The sequence below is a fragment of the Hypomesus nipponensis genome, chromosome 23, assembly GCF_054491055.1.
Source record: "Hypomesus nipponensis isolate SF chromosome 23, ASM5449105v1, whole genome shotgun sequence".
Classification (NCBI taxonomy): Eukaryota; Metazoa; Chordata; class Actinopteri; order Osmeriformes; family Osmeridae; genus Hypomesus; species Hypomesus nipponensis.
The window spans coordinates 10,398,145-10,415,962 of NC_140383.1; the positions used below are offsets into that span (position 1 = coordinate 10,398,145).

At 45.5% G+C, this 17,818-nt stretch overlaps 1 protein-coding gene across 1 annotated transcript; it reads right to left on the bottom strand.

The window, feature by feature from the left end:
• Window positions 1–1,256: 1,256 nt before the first annotated feature.
• Window positions 1,257–3,729, bottom strand: serp2 (stress-associated endoplasmic reticulum protein family member 2). Its single transcript, XM_084688953.1, has 3 exons — window positions 3,426–3,729; window positions 1,752–1,824; window positions 1,257–1,393 (listed from the first exon to the last, which is right to left on the bottom strand). The coding sequence occupies exons 1-3, from the start codon at window positions 3,507–3,509 to the stop codon at window positions 1,353–1,355; spliced, it is 198 nt and encodes a 65-aa protein (XP_084545079.1). The 5' UTR covers window positions 3,510–3,729; the 3' UTR covers window positions 1,257–1,352.
• Window positions 3,730–17,818: the final 14,089 nt, after the last annotated feature.

The following is a 17,818-nucleotide window of genomic DNA, read 5'->3' on the forward strand; positions in this document are numbered from 1 at the left end:
CTGAACTAAGCAGATGGAATTTGCCATGCAAGATAAGGCTATGTATTTGTCTTATCTCCCACAGAAAGATCCAGATGGTAGTTATGGTGTGGAGGGGTCAGGCACACTAGGAAGCTCTCAAACTGCAGACGGTAGAAAAGCTACTGCAGGAACCAGCAAGTGTCTGAGTCAGCAGAACTCGGGAGTTCTGACATAATCTATGGGAAGTGATCTAAGGACTGATCCATAGGTTAAGGATTAATGACAACTGACCTTGACTGATGTAATGGATTCATTCTTTCAATGGAGATCAGAGATGTGTGTCAACACTGTTAGGATTGTATCCTGTACACAGGGGCGCCGTATAGGGAGGGAAAGTTAGGACAATTCCAATGGCCCCAGACTGACGAGCCCCCAAAAATAGAAAAACTAATATGAATGATAAACTTGTTTTCTTTTTCTTTCATGGTGCCCAAAATTCCTGCCAATACAGTATTGTATAACACCCCCAAACCTCTCGTGTGAGGTTGATAGGTGACAGCAGTGTATCAGAGTTCATGGAACAAGATCAGATTTGCCGGATTAGTTGGGGTTAGAAAAGGGGGATGTTATGAGGTAATGTCCATGTCATCTTGGTTTGTTGGTCAGAGAAGTTGTAGCTTGACATTATGCTTTGCATCCATCAAAAAGTGAAGAATGCAGATACTTGACACTCGAGTTGATCTAATCTGGAAAGTGGTTCTCATGCAGTAAACACACTGAAAACAATCATTTTGAAATCTTTCTGTCTGTGGTGGGCTGAATGTGACTATCTTGGACACATTTTGGGATAGCTCATTCAAAAGTGGAACTGATACCAGACATTTCCCGAATGCTCTTCACATTTATTTGAAAAAGGTTCTCACGCAACACAGATACATTTAGAAACAAAGTACTATGGTACATTGTCAGCAGGAGTCACGTAATCAACCACGCACACACACACACACACACGCACACAGAGAAATGCACACAAACACACAAGTGCTAAGACACTGTAGGGGGAAAGTCCAGCCAGTTAAGTTCAGCCAGTGAGTAGAAAAATCAGTCCCGGGACACTGTAAACACTGAGCAAGGGAGAGATAAGGATAAAGGAAAGGGTGAGGATGGAAGGAGGGATAAGGATAGAGGAAAGGGTGAGGATGGAAGGAGGGATACAGGGGCAGAGTAGTCAGACAGATTCAGCGAGTTTGCTCCGGGTCCGCAAAGTTGTCCGTGTTTCTGGCTAGCCTGGCCTGTAAAGGACTCGTGGTGGGGCTTGTGGTGACCAACTACCCCAGACTGGGTGAGGAGGATTTTACGGAGGAGAGATACTCTGGAGTGGGTCCTCTGGTTTACATTCCCATCCGGATACTCTGGATGATCTGGAAGATGGCTGAGAGAGAATAGGAGACAAAGAGGAGTTACTTACTTACAAGAACCACTTCCGACTTCCCGAGGAGGACAATAGGTGAGTGTGTAAGAACTGCACTGGTGCCATGGTGATGAATGAACATGTCCTCAACAGCCTGGCAACTTTTCTATAGTCTGAGTCACGGGAATACAAAATGGAAAGTACAAAACTGATTTGTAGTCTGTAAATAAATACAATTCAGTGTATATATTACACACATTTGATAGTTACATGTATCTCTCAGGTAATGAAACAGCGTGTTTGTCACTGAGATATATTAGTTATACTATTAGTATTCTATGAATATTTATCGATGACATGTCTTTTATATCGTGTTTACCTGATCCACAGACAACAAAGACGAAGAGAGCCAGAAGCCAAGGCCCGACTGGATACTTCTCTTCCTGTGGTCGCTGTGGGAACAGCAGATCACAGCGGTCACCATACTTTTCATTTCTTCATTTCATTCATCTCTCTATCTAGTGGAGACAGTGTGTACACAGTTTGTGCCTGGTTTAATAATGTGTCATTAGTTTTACACAATCTTTATGCAATCATCTATAAACACCCAGATCGACATGCACATATTGGTTTGAGTGTGTGCTGTTTGACCAGGTCTCACAAGCTCCCGAAAACAAACAATTCAGAAGAAATAAGACCCTTGAGGGGTAAGGGGAGTGACGGATAAACAGACTCCACTGTCACCACACACTAAAACTCTGAACATACAGTATACAACATGTGGGGAGTCAGACATACCAAGGTCACAAGTTAGGTTTAGGCCTGTTCTCCTGTTCTTTCCTGTGGACTGTGAGAAGAGCAGGGAAGCCTGAGAAGCCTAAATGGGACTAATGATACCCTGAGATCTGCCGAGTCGGCATGTCCTGAAGCCTGTCCTCTCAGCACATGAACATACAGTAGCTCACATGGAAAACACGAGAGGGAAAACCTTGCCTCTGCAGTCTAGACCAACACGAGACCGACTGTCAAAACCGCAACCAAGCATGTGGTCAGAATGATGTCATACCTCTGGATCAAAACTCTACACTGATGTGGTTCCATTGTTGATACAAACGTGATCCAAAATATACAGGGAATGGGGTGCTTCAATAGCAGCATGCACCAGGAACACACAATGACAAGCAGTATCACTTCACCAAGGGAACCCCCTTGGACAAGAGTGTATGTAATACATAATCCTTCATGATCGGTAACTCATAACAGGTTGAAACTCCAGCGCACACTCTGCAACAACAGGGCCAGAGAAAAAGGTTACTGCTCCTCTGGGCTCACTGAAATCTCACATTCCTGAGTGATAACACATATGATGATCCTACCACCACCTGTTCTGTGGGCCCTTGGTTAAATACAGCGGTGGACAGTTACACCAAAGAGTCAAGGTACACCGCACCTGCCACATACAATGTACTTCCCGGTATCCTATAACCCAGTCTGTCTGGTTAGCTCATGTCTCAACTCCTACCTCTGCTTAATCATTGACGAGACGAAAGCTTAACAGTGGGACACGAGGCTCTGAAGTAGGCTAAACACAGGGTTTGAGTCGCTAATGTTCAACATACGCCAACCGGCATGTCAACATAGGTTGTGGGACTACTACTACGCATGGAGCACCGGTATTTTGATAATGGGTTGCCGTTACGTAGGAGGGTAGAGACCATGAATAACGGACTAGACTTGATTCTACATTTATTAAACTGTTGTTGTTATTTGATATATCTGACTGACTTCGAACAACAGACTATTAAATCTAGAGGGAACTAAAAAGGTTACAGCATGCAAGGTTTGGCCAGATGCACAGATAGCCCTGTCAATCACCATGCAGGATAATTAACGAGGTAGGTTAGCCTTAAGAATTAATAAAAATGAAAGTGATGGGAGATGTGTTCTTGGAAACATGCAATCGTTAACAGCAATCATTCAGAAACATCTGTCATGTATGCATCCCTCTCCAGCGACGAAGGGGCTTATGCTGCCAAGAAAAGCCTCGTCTCACCAGCGTCTTTGCAACGTTGCCTCTCTGTGTGATGTTTTTGCTGTGTTTTTCGTTTGCCATACGGATCCTTTGTTTTGCTACCATCTTCTGAGAGTGGTAATCTTTATGAAAAATTATGTATTCCGCTTTGTTTTGATGCAGTAAGCTAATGATGCCGCCAGAACCTCACTCCTCTGCACCTGCTGTCGCGCGCTTGGAAGGATGTGCGCTGCCTTCCATAGAGCAGGGCACGCGCCGAATGGTAAACCTTTTTTATTTTTTATTATCTCAGATCAGCCTTCGTTAAAAAAAAAACTTGTATTTCTTTGTTAACACATTAAGCACTTTTCACATTGATGATTTTGTTTGATATTTTGACTGCCAATTTTTGTGTGGCCAATGATTGGAAAGTATGGCAAAAATCTTAGGTCACATGATATTAAAGTCGGCCCAAACACTTGAACAGTATCTTAAAAGTTTTATTATTAAGTATTAATTGGATCATCACATATCATGTTTGAGGTTTAAAATGTTATATATTGAACTGGTATATCTAAAAGATGAAAGTACACAAATAATGCCTAAAACTGTTTTCTCAATCTATCTGAAACGGTAGAAAGAACGTACACAGATGGACAGAATCTAAGTGACAAGGAGGAAATGTGGAGGGGACTAGGAAAAGAGGGAGAGAGGCAGAGAGGCAGAGAATCGGGCCACAGCATTGTAGCAGTCAGCCTAACTATACTGGGGGTGATGATAAGAGTGGTTGCCTAGCAACTCCATCTAGGGTGTGTGCGACAGAATGGAAGGACTGCAGCCAGAGCAGTGAGTTGTCCTGACATAACCACCACATGATTCCTGCATGTGTGCATGTGTGTGCATGTGTGTGTGTGAAAGTGTATGTGTGTCTTTGTGATGTGTCTCGCTGGTGTATGTCTCAAGTGAACCACATGGAAGGCAGTCTTTTTTTAGCCACATGCGCATAGTAAGGCAGAGCAGAAGGCCCCCACAGCACCTGCACCTGTGGGATGACTGCATCTCTCATCCTACTCAGGCACATCTCAGCCTTGCTGCTTGAGCAGCATGCCAATGAGACAATACACTACACACACACACACACACACACATCGCACAATGAATTACATCATCGTGTAGATTAGTCGAGTTAGTTAGACTGGAAAGGGTTGATGTCACTGTATGGTTCACAACATCCTAAGGAGTCACATAACAGGCGTGACTGTAACCTAACCTTGGGTGTAGGGGCGTCTCCTTTCACTCTGCAGTGCCCTGCCTTTGTTGTGGCTGGTGACTGAAAAGGGTCAGGCCCTTTGATGCTGCCTCTCTTTGTTGTTAAACCTGGTCTTAACCTTTCTCGCTGGAATCAGGCTTAATCTCAAGGCAGGGATTTGCAACTGTTATAACAAGACACAGATTGTTGTGTGTAATTGTACCAGTAGCCCTATCCTACTTTCAACTTTCAACTTTATTTATCCTTCAAAAGGAAATTAGTGTGCAGCAGGGGTCAGAAAAACACATACACAAACACAGAACAGCGCCAAATGCCAACAACATTACACAACACAGAACACACAATACAGACACACCTTCCCCCAAACCCCATGACAGGATCCAATTGGGACAGTAATGGCCATTGGCAGGAAATAAATAATTAATTAAATTTAAAAAAACATCATGATGTCGACCAAGTGAATTTAGGTTCCTAATAGCCACAGGAATGAAAGAATCTCTGGCACGACCAGTTCTTAACCTAGGTAGCCTAAAATGACAACCAGAAGGGAGCAAATCAAACTCTCCGATAAACTCTCGTTTATCGTATATATCTTGCAACTGGGCTAATTGTACCCCAACCACCTTAGATGCTACATTAACCAGCTTTGTAAGCTGACGCTTGCTGATCATTGGAAGACCACTGTACCACACCACAATGCCAAATGTCAAGACAGATTCAATAAAACACTGGTAAAACAAATTCATCAAAGTCGTGCACACCCTGAATGATTTCATCTTCCTCAAAAAGAAAAGTCTCTGTTGGGAAACTGGCACCTGCAGCAGGCAACATGGAGAATATTTGACACAGATTCAGGTCTGTTTACCTCCAATGTTTTAAGTACTCTTCAAGCCACCTTACAGTAATCAGGCGTTGGTTTTCAACCTCGACGTGAGAGGAAGGTAAATAGTAGTTGGTGCTAGCAAAACAAGTGCCCTTGACCACCTGAAACGTGAGCTATGAATCCAGGTAATGTGAGGCAAGGGCGGAGGGGGATGCTTGGGTGTGAAGGTCAGACGAACAGAGTAGCTAGTGTGCCAATGTAGGTCTCTGGGTTTACACTCATTATATCCAAACAAGCTGCTCTCTCTCCTTGTCTCTGTCTCTCTGTCTCTCTCTCTCTCTGGCCTCAATACTATAGTAATTGCTCTGGGAGGCCAAGGCTCTAGTGATTCACATGTAATTTAAAATGTCCCTCATAGACATGAGCCTGAACCTACACTCAACACAAAACACACACACATTGTCTATGCAACCATCCTGTTTTTCTAAAAGATGTGTGACATCAAACAAGTTGTATTTCCACTGCTTTTATGAGCCTGCCTTGTGTCATCTTCACCGGGAAAGCCTCCTGTTCTTTCTGCTTTCTATACTGCCTCAGGCTCTGAATCTCTCTCTCTCTCTCTCTCTCTCTCTCTCTCTCTCTCTCTCTCTCTCTCTCTCTCTCTCTCTCTCTCTCTCTCTCTCTCTCTCTCTCTCTCTCTCTCTCTGCCTCTGCTTTGCTGTCCTCAGTTCAACCAGGCTGGTCTAAAATATAGTCTGCAAGATCTCTCTTTTCTTTTTTAGAATATAATCATCCGACATTGGTGACATGAGCCTCCCCTCTTGCACTGAGCTACACCTATTCTAGTGTATCTAACACATAGTGACTTTGTATTTGAAACTTTTTTTTTAAGCTGGGGGTTATTGGGTGGGTTGGTTGTTCAATGACAATAATCATCGTAGCAGATCTGTTGTGAGCTCATTGGCGTTTTCCAGAAGGTGAACTGAGTTGATACAGTAACAGGAGGGACAAAGGTGGAGAACAATGTCTGCCACTGTCAGTTGTACCAGAGTCTATCAAGTGCTGTTAAGCTACTATTGAAGTCAGCCCTTCGCCATAGATTAAGTAGATCCGGAAGGAAAGAACCTCTTGAAAGCCTTGAGTCTTATGCCATTCTAATTTTACTGCAGGGTACTTGTCAAATGCCGGGGTTCAGGACTTCAAGTCTATGGGAGGGAGAGCATGCACATCAAGTAACATTCTTATTCAGACCAAAGTAAAAAGGTTGGAGAATTTGTTTATTTATTCAAAGTCTTCCGCACGGCTGGAGGTGGAATCAAGAGTATATTTATTTCTCTCTCCCTGTGTTTGTCTCTGTCTGTCTGTCTGTCTGTCTGTCTGTCTGTCTGTCTGTCTGTCTGTCTGTCTGTCTGTCTGTCTGTGTCTGTCTGTCTGAATGTCTGCCTGAATGTCTGTTTCTCTCTCTTTCACACACACACACGTGCACACAATTCGGATGAAGCGGATGGCGAAGGAGAAGCTCCATAGCATTTTTAGGTCAGACGTGGAAAGTAGGCCACGCAAACCGTCAGAGACCCAGCACCCTGGAGTGTTGCCCACTCCCCCACCTCCTTTCCACCTCCATCCATCCCTCCCTCTCTGGTACCTCTGAAAGGCCAATGTTGTGGATTCCTGACTCTGTACATATAAACAATGCCTCTAAACCACAATCCGCGGCCCATAGACCCTTTAAGGGACGACGTAAACCCATTCTATTATGTACGTCTATGGGAAAGCTTGAGAGAGTTTTTTCGACTTAAAAAGAGAGATGCATGAGTTTTATGAGAGCAATTCCTGGTCTGCCCTCGGGTTTCCAGAAACTGTGGATCCTAAGACAGCTCTGTTAGTGGATAGACACTAACTAGGCACCAAGGACACACACATACTGTTCACACACACACACACACACACACACACACAGTCACGCCTTTACTGTTATGACCCAACAATAGTTTTGTGCTGTCTGACACGGTTGTTGAAAAGCTATAAGATAGAAGGCAACAGTAGACTCAATGACAGTTGAAGTGTGTTTTTGTTATGGTAGCCGGAGCTGACAGTGTTGTTGAGCCTGCCTGGGTGACAGAGAGGAATGCTTCTAATCTCAACCAGCACACGGCCAACTCCAGACATGAAGACTGAAGCCAACCTCACATGAGTCAGACAAGGACACGCGAGGGCGTGGTGCTCCAGGACAGGAAAAACAGCCTCAGGGGGAACATACCAGGGGTAAGGGAAGGGGCCACGATGGCAGGTAGAAATACATTGAATGGAGCATGTGATTTCACACATTGGCTGGTTTTAATCCTGTTTTATCTTAGTGTTAAGCCAAGAAACAGAGGAGAGAGAGTGAGCAAGAAATTGGGAGATGTAGGCCATTGGGAGATATATTGAGGGTAAGTGAGGGATGAATCAGGGTGATAGAGAGGAAATCCGGGCAGTTCAGGTGAGAGCAGTGTTCCATTAAACTATCTGGTGATTTATTCACCTGTTACTGATTCACTCTGCTCATTTGTCACTGGGAGAAAGGTTTCTTGTCTCTTTCAGACAGGAAACAGACATTTGCAAGGGGGGGGGGGGGGTGAGGGGTGGCAGTCAGTGGAATGGAGTTTGTAGAGAGAGGGAAAGAAAGGACAAAATTGAATGAAGGTTTGTGATTAAATCACATTGAGTCCAGTACATCTGTAATAAGTTACTTATGACAACTGTCATTCTGATTCAATTCCCCAACAAACAGGGATTCTCGATCATGCACATGACTAAGAGCCAAAACACTCCTTTTCTAATACAGTACTAATGTGTGTGTGCGTGCTTGCATGTGTTTGTGAACTTGTATTGTTTGGCAAACTTGAACACGAGATTAGTCTGCCAGGCCATACCCCTCGGCTGTAAACCAATACCATTTCACTTGATGTGTTTGCTCTGATCCAGGCATGCGATGGGAGGCCTTGACTAGACCTCTGGAGACCTGCCCCCCTAGTTTGACATGGCACGCAGCAGCCAGACTCAAGGTCTGCACCAGAGTGACCGTGTGCATTGTTAATCTTCTCCAGTTCATCTTTTTGTCTCTTTCGTGCTCCCTCGCGTGCGCCGAACAAACGCCACGCACGCGCGCGGTCACGTGCTCCCGCACGCGCGTTCGCGCACTCTCGCGCCATACGGGTCTGGAGTCGACATTCTTAAAAAGAGGAGGAAAACCCATCGCTCGGTGGCTGCTCTGAGCGCTGCTTGCGAAGAGAGAAAAGAGAGAGAGAGGGGGGGGTGCCACAGAGCGACGTTGGAAGCAGGATGTGCTGGCCCAGCAGTGCAAAGGGGAGAGGCCCAGTGCAGCAGAGAGAGAGAAGCGGTGGTGGCTCAGGGTGGTTTTGGGGGGGAGGTGGTGGGGGGAGTGGGGGCACGCGTGTGTCACTACTCAGCCCTCTTTGTCCCGGCACAGCGGACGATTAGTGGTCCCATCTCTTCTTTGTCCAGGACTTCTAGTGGTTCTGTAGGCTGGACTCAGCTCATATTGTCCAGGCGTGGGCATGACACAAAACCCAGCGTGCTGTGGTAGCAGCTAGCCGTTGCTTTTTTAGCGGCTAACCTTTACAGGGACAAAGCAGGGGGGGACAAAAGAAGGACAATGAGATATAGCAGGCCTGAAAACCCCAGAGAACGCAAGAATGAGAGCCAGCGAGGGCGTGCGCGCCTACGCGCGTCGCATGCACACACATGAGTAAGCGTGATCACATCGCACACGCACAAGGGAACGCATGAGCACACGTTCTTCCAGGTTTCGGTCAGTGTTTCAGCAAAATCAGGGGCATCTCGATCCAGCACATTCAAGCTCCCGTACTGTATTGGAAGATGTGGAGCTTTTCCCTCTGTAGCTTTGAAACTGTGCTCTGGATCTGAGGACGCACTCTGTTTCCCAGCCTCCCTGCCTCTCTCCCTCCCCCCCCCCCCCCCCCCCCCCCCCCCCTCTACCAGCTGTGTGTGTGCGTGTGTGTGTCACATTGCTGCATGACTAGCCGGCTCATCGCTCCTTTGATCTTCAGCTCCCTGTGAGCTTAGACATGGCCTCCGTTTTACTTGCCTTCCCCAGCTATCACATTCCATTTTATTAACCTTCATATTTTCTTTCCGTCTCTTTCCATTTCTCTCTCTCACCCTCTCTCTCTCTCCAAAGGTTGTTGAAGAGTTTTTGCCAAAGGGATAAAGAGCCTCATAGCTAAACTGATTCACGAATATCCTTTCCCTCCCTGTCTTCTCCTTCTCCCTTTCAGTTTCTGTCTCTCTGCCTTGAGAGCTCTTCCTAGATGTTGGCATGCTCTCTGGAGAGACTTTTCAACTGGGAAAGTGTGTGTGTGTACAAGGTGTGTGTGTGTGTGTGTGTGTGTGTCATGGCATTAACAGTTAAATAAGCCCACAGGTCCAGATGGCTGTCATCATTTTTCTGCGCACACAAAGGCTCTGGATGATTCACAAAGGATACTACCCGGTCCTTCTGTCCAGCGATGGTTGTCTGTGTTCAGTTTTATTAGGTTGTTTACAAGGTGTCTGATGACTTGGCCCGCCTCCACAGTGTGAACGTTTTAATTCCCTCATGAATATGTAACAGCTCTGCACTGGTGACTCCCTTGCAGTCTGCAATAACATCGGTATTTTTAAACTGCCATCCTGCCGAGCTGTGTGACTGTGTGTGTGTTCAATCTGTGTGTGTGTGTGTGTGTGTCTTCGAACTGTGTGTGTGGGCATATTTCAGTGTTTTCTCAGACCCTGCTCATCATTCTGCACCCACGAGGCAGTCACACGAACATCTGAGAGATAGGACGGAGACCTACATTTGATGTAGTCACGTTTCACAACAAAAACAACATCTAGACAGAGTCCTTGTCTTCGTCAGCAGGGCAGAATCAAATTGCCATGTCTGGACAAGCCAAGAGAAAATATGTATGTGTGTGAGTGTGTGTGTGTGTGTGTGTGTTTGTGTGTGTCTCAATGTTTTGGATAAACATGCTGGAAAATGACTTCCCTTCCTTGGCCCTGCCCTGCTTTCAAATGGTAGAGGGCTGTTTAAAGACAGCAAGATCTTTTTCACTGAGCCAAGGTCAACACAAACACACACACCCACACACGCACACACAGGTTTCCACAGCACACACTAAGGATAGGATGTTGCCACCGTAAAACTAGTCAACACCAGTGTATCAGCTGGTGTCTGTCTGTGTGTGTGTGTGTGTGTGTGTGTGTGTGGTGTGTGTGTGTGTCAATGACCCACTGTCTGTCTGTTAGAGATGGCAGGGGGTGCCAACCCACAGCAGGGAAACTGGGTTGAGCCATGTCAGGCCAAGCACAGATACACATTCCTTAGTTTGCATGGCTCAGATGTGGACAAATACACATCCCCCCTCGTACACAGTACCATGCAGAACTTGTATGGAGAAATAGGAATGTGTAGTTATGAATTCCAGCCTTTATTCCTGTAGTCTTCTGCTTTTACAGGACACAGACATTGCTATAGTACACAGACACTCCTCATGTGTGTGTATTAGCATTAGCATGGCTAATCAATAAACATGTTATCAGGCTACTATCAGTTTCAGATGAATGCACTGAAAAGTTTACATGACCTTTGGTAGGTAGATAAACAAATGAAGTGTGTTACACGATCAACTATCCTTTGAAAGTGTGATCGATCACGTTATTTGATTCAATGGCCTATTCTGTCCGTTCTTTGAAAGTAGTAGTTCCAGAGCATGATCTAGGCTGGACGATGCTGTCTTTGTTGTGACCCCTGGGTTGTACAGTTATCATCGTAGCAGACTAACAGTCCAGCTGATCATAGATCCAGACCATCTTCCATTGACTCTTATCCAGGGATATGAACTCAACTAGACTTAATCATTGACAAAGTAGAGCCTTGCTGAGAAAGGACGTTCACACACTGTGAGGCGCCAACATACTAAAAGATTCAAGATTCAAAAAGCGTTATTGTCCAATATGTTGCCATGTTCGAGCATTTTTCTTTTGATTGAAGGCAGAGAGTTTTGTATATGTATTGCATTGGGATGGAAGGATTTGTTGTATAATGACTTTTCAGCCAGAGGCATTCTGAACCTTCTTCTTGATGGTAAACAGGGTGTTAAACGTGGTAACAGTAGCTCAAAGCTCTGGTGGAGGGGGTGGGAGGCATCCTGGATGATGAAGTTGGATTTTCTTTCTAAACACGTTAGGGTTAGGTAAAACACATTTTCCATTCTATTCCGACAAACACATGACGAGTGTGCTTTGGGAAACAACACGGACACAACATCCAGGACAACTGAATGACCTTCCAGGAACAAGTTGTTATTTTCATCTGATGTTTTGAGAGTTGTCAGGTCAATAAGAAACGAAAGGAAAAAAAGTCAGAAATGGTCTCATCTTGATGACATCACCAGGTTGTTTTGACTAAATGAGCTCACAGCTCACATACCAGACGGTCTCTGCAATACTCCCCCACCGACACCTTCAAGTGATACACACAAACACACACACACACACTCCATCAACACCTCCTTGTGATAATCAGTGCATCCTGCCAACAGAGAGGCCACGCTCAGTCAGTCCTGTCAGATGGTATCTAGCTGCCTAGCAGCCAAACACTCCTGTCTTCTCTGCCCTGCCAGGTCAGCACAGCCCTCCTATTTACTGAATGATCTACCAGTCCTCACCCAAACACTCCTGTTATCTCTGCCATGCCAGGTCAACACAGTACTCCTTACTCCTTACATACTCCAACAGTCCTCATGCAAAACTCCCCCAAATGGAATTCGACTCGAATCTAACTGAGATATTGGATAACATTTTCTGGAAATGGTGGGACAGAAGTTGATCCCTAATGGCTCATTAACTATCTCCGGGAAGCATCACAGTATCCAGATTTTAGGGTCAATATAACCTCTGATTCGGAGCCCTTCAGACATTCACATAGGCCTACTAAACATATAACCCTGTCAACATCTGTAACTTAAGGCCCACATGAGCAATTTGCTTGACCATGCCAGGAATTGAAGCATGAGGTAATGTTTAGGTGCCTGTTTATTTGGGTTTGTTTGCCACTTTCAATGTGTGTGCAAATGTCTATGAGTCTGTGTGTGTGTCTATCTGTCAATACGTCCGCGCTTGATTGTGTGTGCTTGTGTGAGTAGAGATATTTGACTTTGTAATTCCCCATGGCGATGTGAAAGAGGGACCCCATACAGGACATGGGAGAAACCTTTGCACTAGAGCTTTGTGTGTATGTCTGTCTATGTATATGTATGTGCATGTGTGTGTGTGTGTGTGTGCATTTGCAAGGAGGAATGTGTGACATCACAGATATATGTGACACCCTTGGCTTCCCTGACTTGGCTGCCTGTAATCTCCTGATCTGCCCTTAAGGCAATACTCTCCACTGACAAACAGTGGGTGATAAGAACATATTGTTCAAAACTCTCCGGTACGACTGAAGCTTGTCGTTCCTGGGGTTGAATTCGATAACTTTTGAGTAAACAAACCGTTTGATTCCTGGCAAGAGAATGTGGTTAGATGGAGAATAATGTGTGTGGACTGAAATGTAGTGGTGTGTGGAGGTGATAAGAGGCTATAAACAGTTGTGTTACTGCAACACAGATCCAAGCAGGGAGGGGCAGGACTCAGCTGGCTGTGCTCTCTCCTGGGGGCTCTCTCAGCAGGACTCAGACTCTCCAACGGTGTGTGTATGTCAGTGTGGGCCATAGTGTCAGTGGTGGTGATGTGTGTGTCGTGGCGTGTCGGTGCTTATGATGAGTCGTTTGCTGTGCCGTTGGTAGTTCAAGTTCAAGTCTTTTATTGTCAGTTGCACAAATGAACACAGGGTCAGACTGGGCACTGAAATTCTTAGGACAAGACAATGCAAAGCAACCTGAAGCAACCAAAACATAACATATAAGTACACAGAACATAGATTACATCTATAATAAGCTAAAATATAGTAAACCTTCTAATAAACAATAATATACAATATTCAATACACTAAACCTCTAAATACACATAATACACATAATAACCTATACTAACCTTATAAACCTATACTAACCTAAGACAGGTGAAGTGCAATAGTGTAATGTTGCTGATAGAGCAACCAGTTGCTGAAATAACCTATACCAACCTTATAAACCTATGCTACCCAAAGTTAAATAAAGTACAACAGTGCAATATTGCTGTATTGGTGGTGCGTGTCCTTAAGTGTTGGTATCGTTGATGATGGTGCGTGTGTGTGTTGGTGTTGATGTTCGAGGTGTGTATGTCTTCAGTGGTGTTGGTGACAGTGGTGTGTATGTAAGGCATCTCAAGCAGCCGGAAGAGAAACTTCTTGGAGCATTGGAACATTCTTGCTCAGTCTCCAGGAAGAGTATCAAGAGGATATCAGCTCTCAGACACAATGTGTGTACTGGCACAAAAACACACCAAATCATCTGCCTGTTTCTAAATCCCACAACGAAATGAATCGACGTCAAAACGCACCGACAATGTGCGAGCAATTGATAAATGACACATTTAAACATCATACCTACCTCCAACAACATGCTACTAACACAGCCAAAGGCGATCGATGTGTGGCCCATGTTTGATACGGCCACGTCACAGCCAGACCAGTGTGTCGCTTCATAATGCATAAACACACATAACACAGTTTCCTTTCTCCTCCCAGAGCCAGGGCAGATCTAAAGCAGGGAGTGCCCGTCATCCCCTTCCCAGCTGGGATAACTTGAGCTCCTCCAGGAGGCTCTACATTTTCACTCCAGCACTGGAGAAAGCAGACAAAGGCACATTGTGCCCAGGGGTCTGTGTGGTCGACTGCTCTCATGTGGGGTGATTGGTGGCGTCGCCTGGCTGTAGGTCCTGACTTTAGGGCCTAGCTCTAAGACCTGGCTGTTGGGCCTGGACAGCCTGAGCTCTCGGGCTTAGCTGGAGGGCCTGGTTATAGGGCCAGTGTGTATGTATGTGTGGGTGTAGATATAGCTTGCATACCCTCGTGCCTGAATCCTGTTCTCTTTAGCGTGACTCCACCATGACAACATGTCTTGGAGCGACTCCAAGCAGAGCATCGTGTGGCAACAGCTGATTTACATACACACCTGGAGGCCCCATTCTCTCACGTCTCACCCACGATACTCCCTCCAACCCTAGTCTCTGTTTGTTTTCTCTCTCTTTATTGGTCGTTCTCTCTGTTTATTTTCTGCAAGACTAGTAGTCTTGTCTTTGTCCTGGGTCATTTTCCAGTTGAGGGCCACTTCTCAGAAGGCTGATAAGAACATGGAACAAACTCATTCCCAGAAAACGAATGGACTTCTGTGAATTTATGAATTTATTCAAACTTCAAAAACATCCGTTGTAGCAGCCCCTTGCTATTCGGAAGGAACTTACAGTACCAGTCAAAAAAACTAACTTAAATGGGACTATTGCGAATACACACAGACCTTGCTATACAGACAGTGACATCATTCCATTTTATAAACCATAATTGAGCACTATGCTGTGATGAAGGGTCCAGTTTCTGTTTGTTTTGCCCCCCCCCCCCCCCCTACACACACACCCACCCACACACCACCTTTGTGATTCCATTCAAATGATTGATAGTCCCAGGAAAAGATGAAATCATGTCTTGTACATCTTGCAAATTGTTACAATGATTTCCAGGTACTAGGATCAGGTTATTGCAGGTGAAGATAAGGTTGCATAGATACAATTTGACAATCTGTCTTACTCAAATGTTTTCAGTCATACACACAAACACTATACACACACGTGCTCGCACACACAGCCACACATTCTCATGAACAATCCCTCCCGTTCCTGTCACTAAACACCCGATTTGCATGACTCACAATTTCCGAGGAATTCCCTTCTCATTAAGATGCTGTTGCATGGAAACCTTGTAATTCATGTGGTTCATGTGAATCTAATTCACGGGCTCATTAGGTTGATTAGGCCGGCATTCCCTCCAATTATTGACTGCAACGCCACTCATCATCTTAGTATAGTACATTGCATAAGCACAGTCCAGGCTGGGAATACCCACACAACTTTGTGGCCCATTATGGAGAATGGGCTACCCTGTGTTTGCTGTGCAGGCCTTGAGGAGTCTATGCGAGTCTATGAGAGAGCATCAATCACTTAGACAGATCCCACCCAGCACAGGGCCAAGCCAAACAGTCCTAGTCAACACACACGCACACGTGCACACACACGCACACGCACCCACACACACACAAACATGCACAAACACGCACAACTCGTGTGTACATTCCCGGTGACCACCACCAAACCCATTCACACATTCTTCCAGGCCATACAGTGAATGAACACATTCTCCTATACTTTGAACATATGAAGAGTAGAGCACATGTGCACAGAGACCCGCCGCGTATGTGAGACTAATGAGAGGAGAACACGGAAAACAGAGGGGTTTAGACCAATAGAAAATGGACTCCAATACAGTGTCACAATGTTGTATAAAAAACAACCAGTATAGTTCTATTTTCAACACAGAGCAATGTATTTGTGATGTTGTGTAAATGAAACGATGTTCTCTAAATACTGTATGTTTGTTGACGTTTCCCTTACCTTCCCTGTCGTGTCTTTTCATGTATTCAAACTGTGAAGATGTTATAAAGTAGCAGCACTGTGACCTAGCCGTCAAGGACACACCCAAGGACACACCCTTGTCTACACCCAAGCAGGGTGTGCTCTATGGACAAATGTTGAACTATGCTAGCTTGTGCCAAGTGAGCCATGCTCGTCTGGGTCTGGCCAGGTCAACTCTGCCAGTTGAGCCATCTCCTCCCTTTTTTTGGTCCTGTGCAACTGGATCTGCTGGCCGGAAGGGGAATGAAGGTTTGAACAGAGGGATTTCGAGAAAGAGACACAGATGGAGAAGTAGTTGGTAAAGAAATCGAATCAGATTTGTATAGCCCTTTTTAGAAGCAATGTCACAGAGGGCTTCACATACGCCCATAAAAGTGCACCTAACCCTAAACTCTCATGGAAGACAAGGACAAACTCCCAATCTCCCAGAAAAAAAGTGCCCTGGAGTGTGTTTACACTAAGCACAGAGTGAGTGTATTGCTTAGGTCTGACCAGACATGACTTCCATCTCCTTTTCTCTTGCCTATCACTACCAAAACCCTGAAACCTTTCCCTCCCTCCCTGTCACCTCCCAGAACAGTTCACATGTGGTGCTTGTGCAGACAGTGTTGAGTTAATAGCTTTGTGCAAAGCCAGCAGTGTCCTAATAAAACCATTAGCGTAATTACATCTCTGTAGAGAACCAGGCATGGTGTCAGAGGACAAAATCTCCTCAATTCAGACACAATCCCATTAAGACTATCACCATATTTATGAGGGTTATAAAGTTAGTAAAGCGTGCAGGTCATAAGGAACATTATCATGTTGAGTCAAAGTAACTAAACTGTCTTTCCTACTCTAATCCTCTCTCTCTCTTTCCTCTCTCTTTATCTCTGTCATTCACACATACACACACCCGCACACACACACACACACACACATGCATACACACAGGGACTTTGACAGAGTGGTCAGAATCTCTCTTTCTGGCTCTGAGAGTCATAAAGAAAGAATTGCAGGATTGAATCCTTCAAGCACGCGTTTGTGCGTCCACATCGTGTGAGATAAAGAAAGGATTCTTCTTCTTCAAAGGTGTCTGCATGAGTGTGCATGTGTGTGCGTCCGAAGGAGGGTGCCAAGCTGAACCCACTGACACGTACCCTCCTTCATCCTTCTGTTCTCTCCTTTTCTCGTCGTCCCTCCCTCTCTCGCCAAGACAAGGTGGGCCGTCAGCAGTCTCTGTGGGAGCAGAGCCAGGAACACACAGCTACTTCCATCCTCAGAGCAGCAAGAGAATGCAGGAGGAGACGCAGGAGGAGACAGGAGGAGACAGGAGGAGACTGGGGTGTAAGTAGACTGGGGTGTAAGGAGACAGGGGTGTAAGGAGACAGGGGTGTAAGGAGACAGGGGTGTAAGGAGACAGGGGTGTAAGGAGACAGGGGTGTAAGGAGACAGGGGTGTAAGGAGGACACAGGAGGAGACTGGGGTGTAAGGAGACAGGGGTGTAAGGAGACAGGGGTGTAAGGAGACAGGGGTGTAAGGAGACAGGGGTAAAAGAAGGAGACAGGGGTGTAAGGAGACAGGGGTAAAAGAAGGAGACAGGGGAAGACAGGGGGAGACAGGGAGACATGCGAGACAGAGGGATACCAAAAGGGAGCAGAGGGAGTCAGGGTTGGGCTTGGCTTCAGAGTCATT

Bases quoted from the DNA above. Each gene is read 5' to 3' on its own strand.
- serp2 (XM_084688953.1), bottom strand. From the start codon at position 3,509: ATGGTAGCAAAACAAAGGATCCGTATGGCAAACGAAAAACACAGCAAA. The intron at 1,825-3,425 runs GTGAGACGAGGC...CTGTTCCCACAG, and splicing joins GCAACGTTGCAAAGACGCTG to CGACCACAGGAAGAGAAGTA. The intron at 1,394-1,751 runs GTAAACACGATA...ATTCTCTCTCAG, and splicing joins CTTTGTTGTCTGTGGATCAG to CCATCTTCCAGATCATCCAG.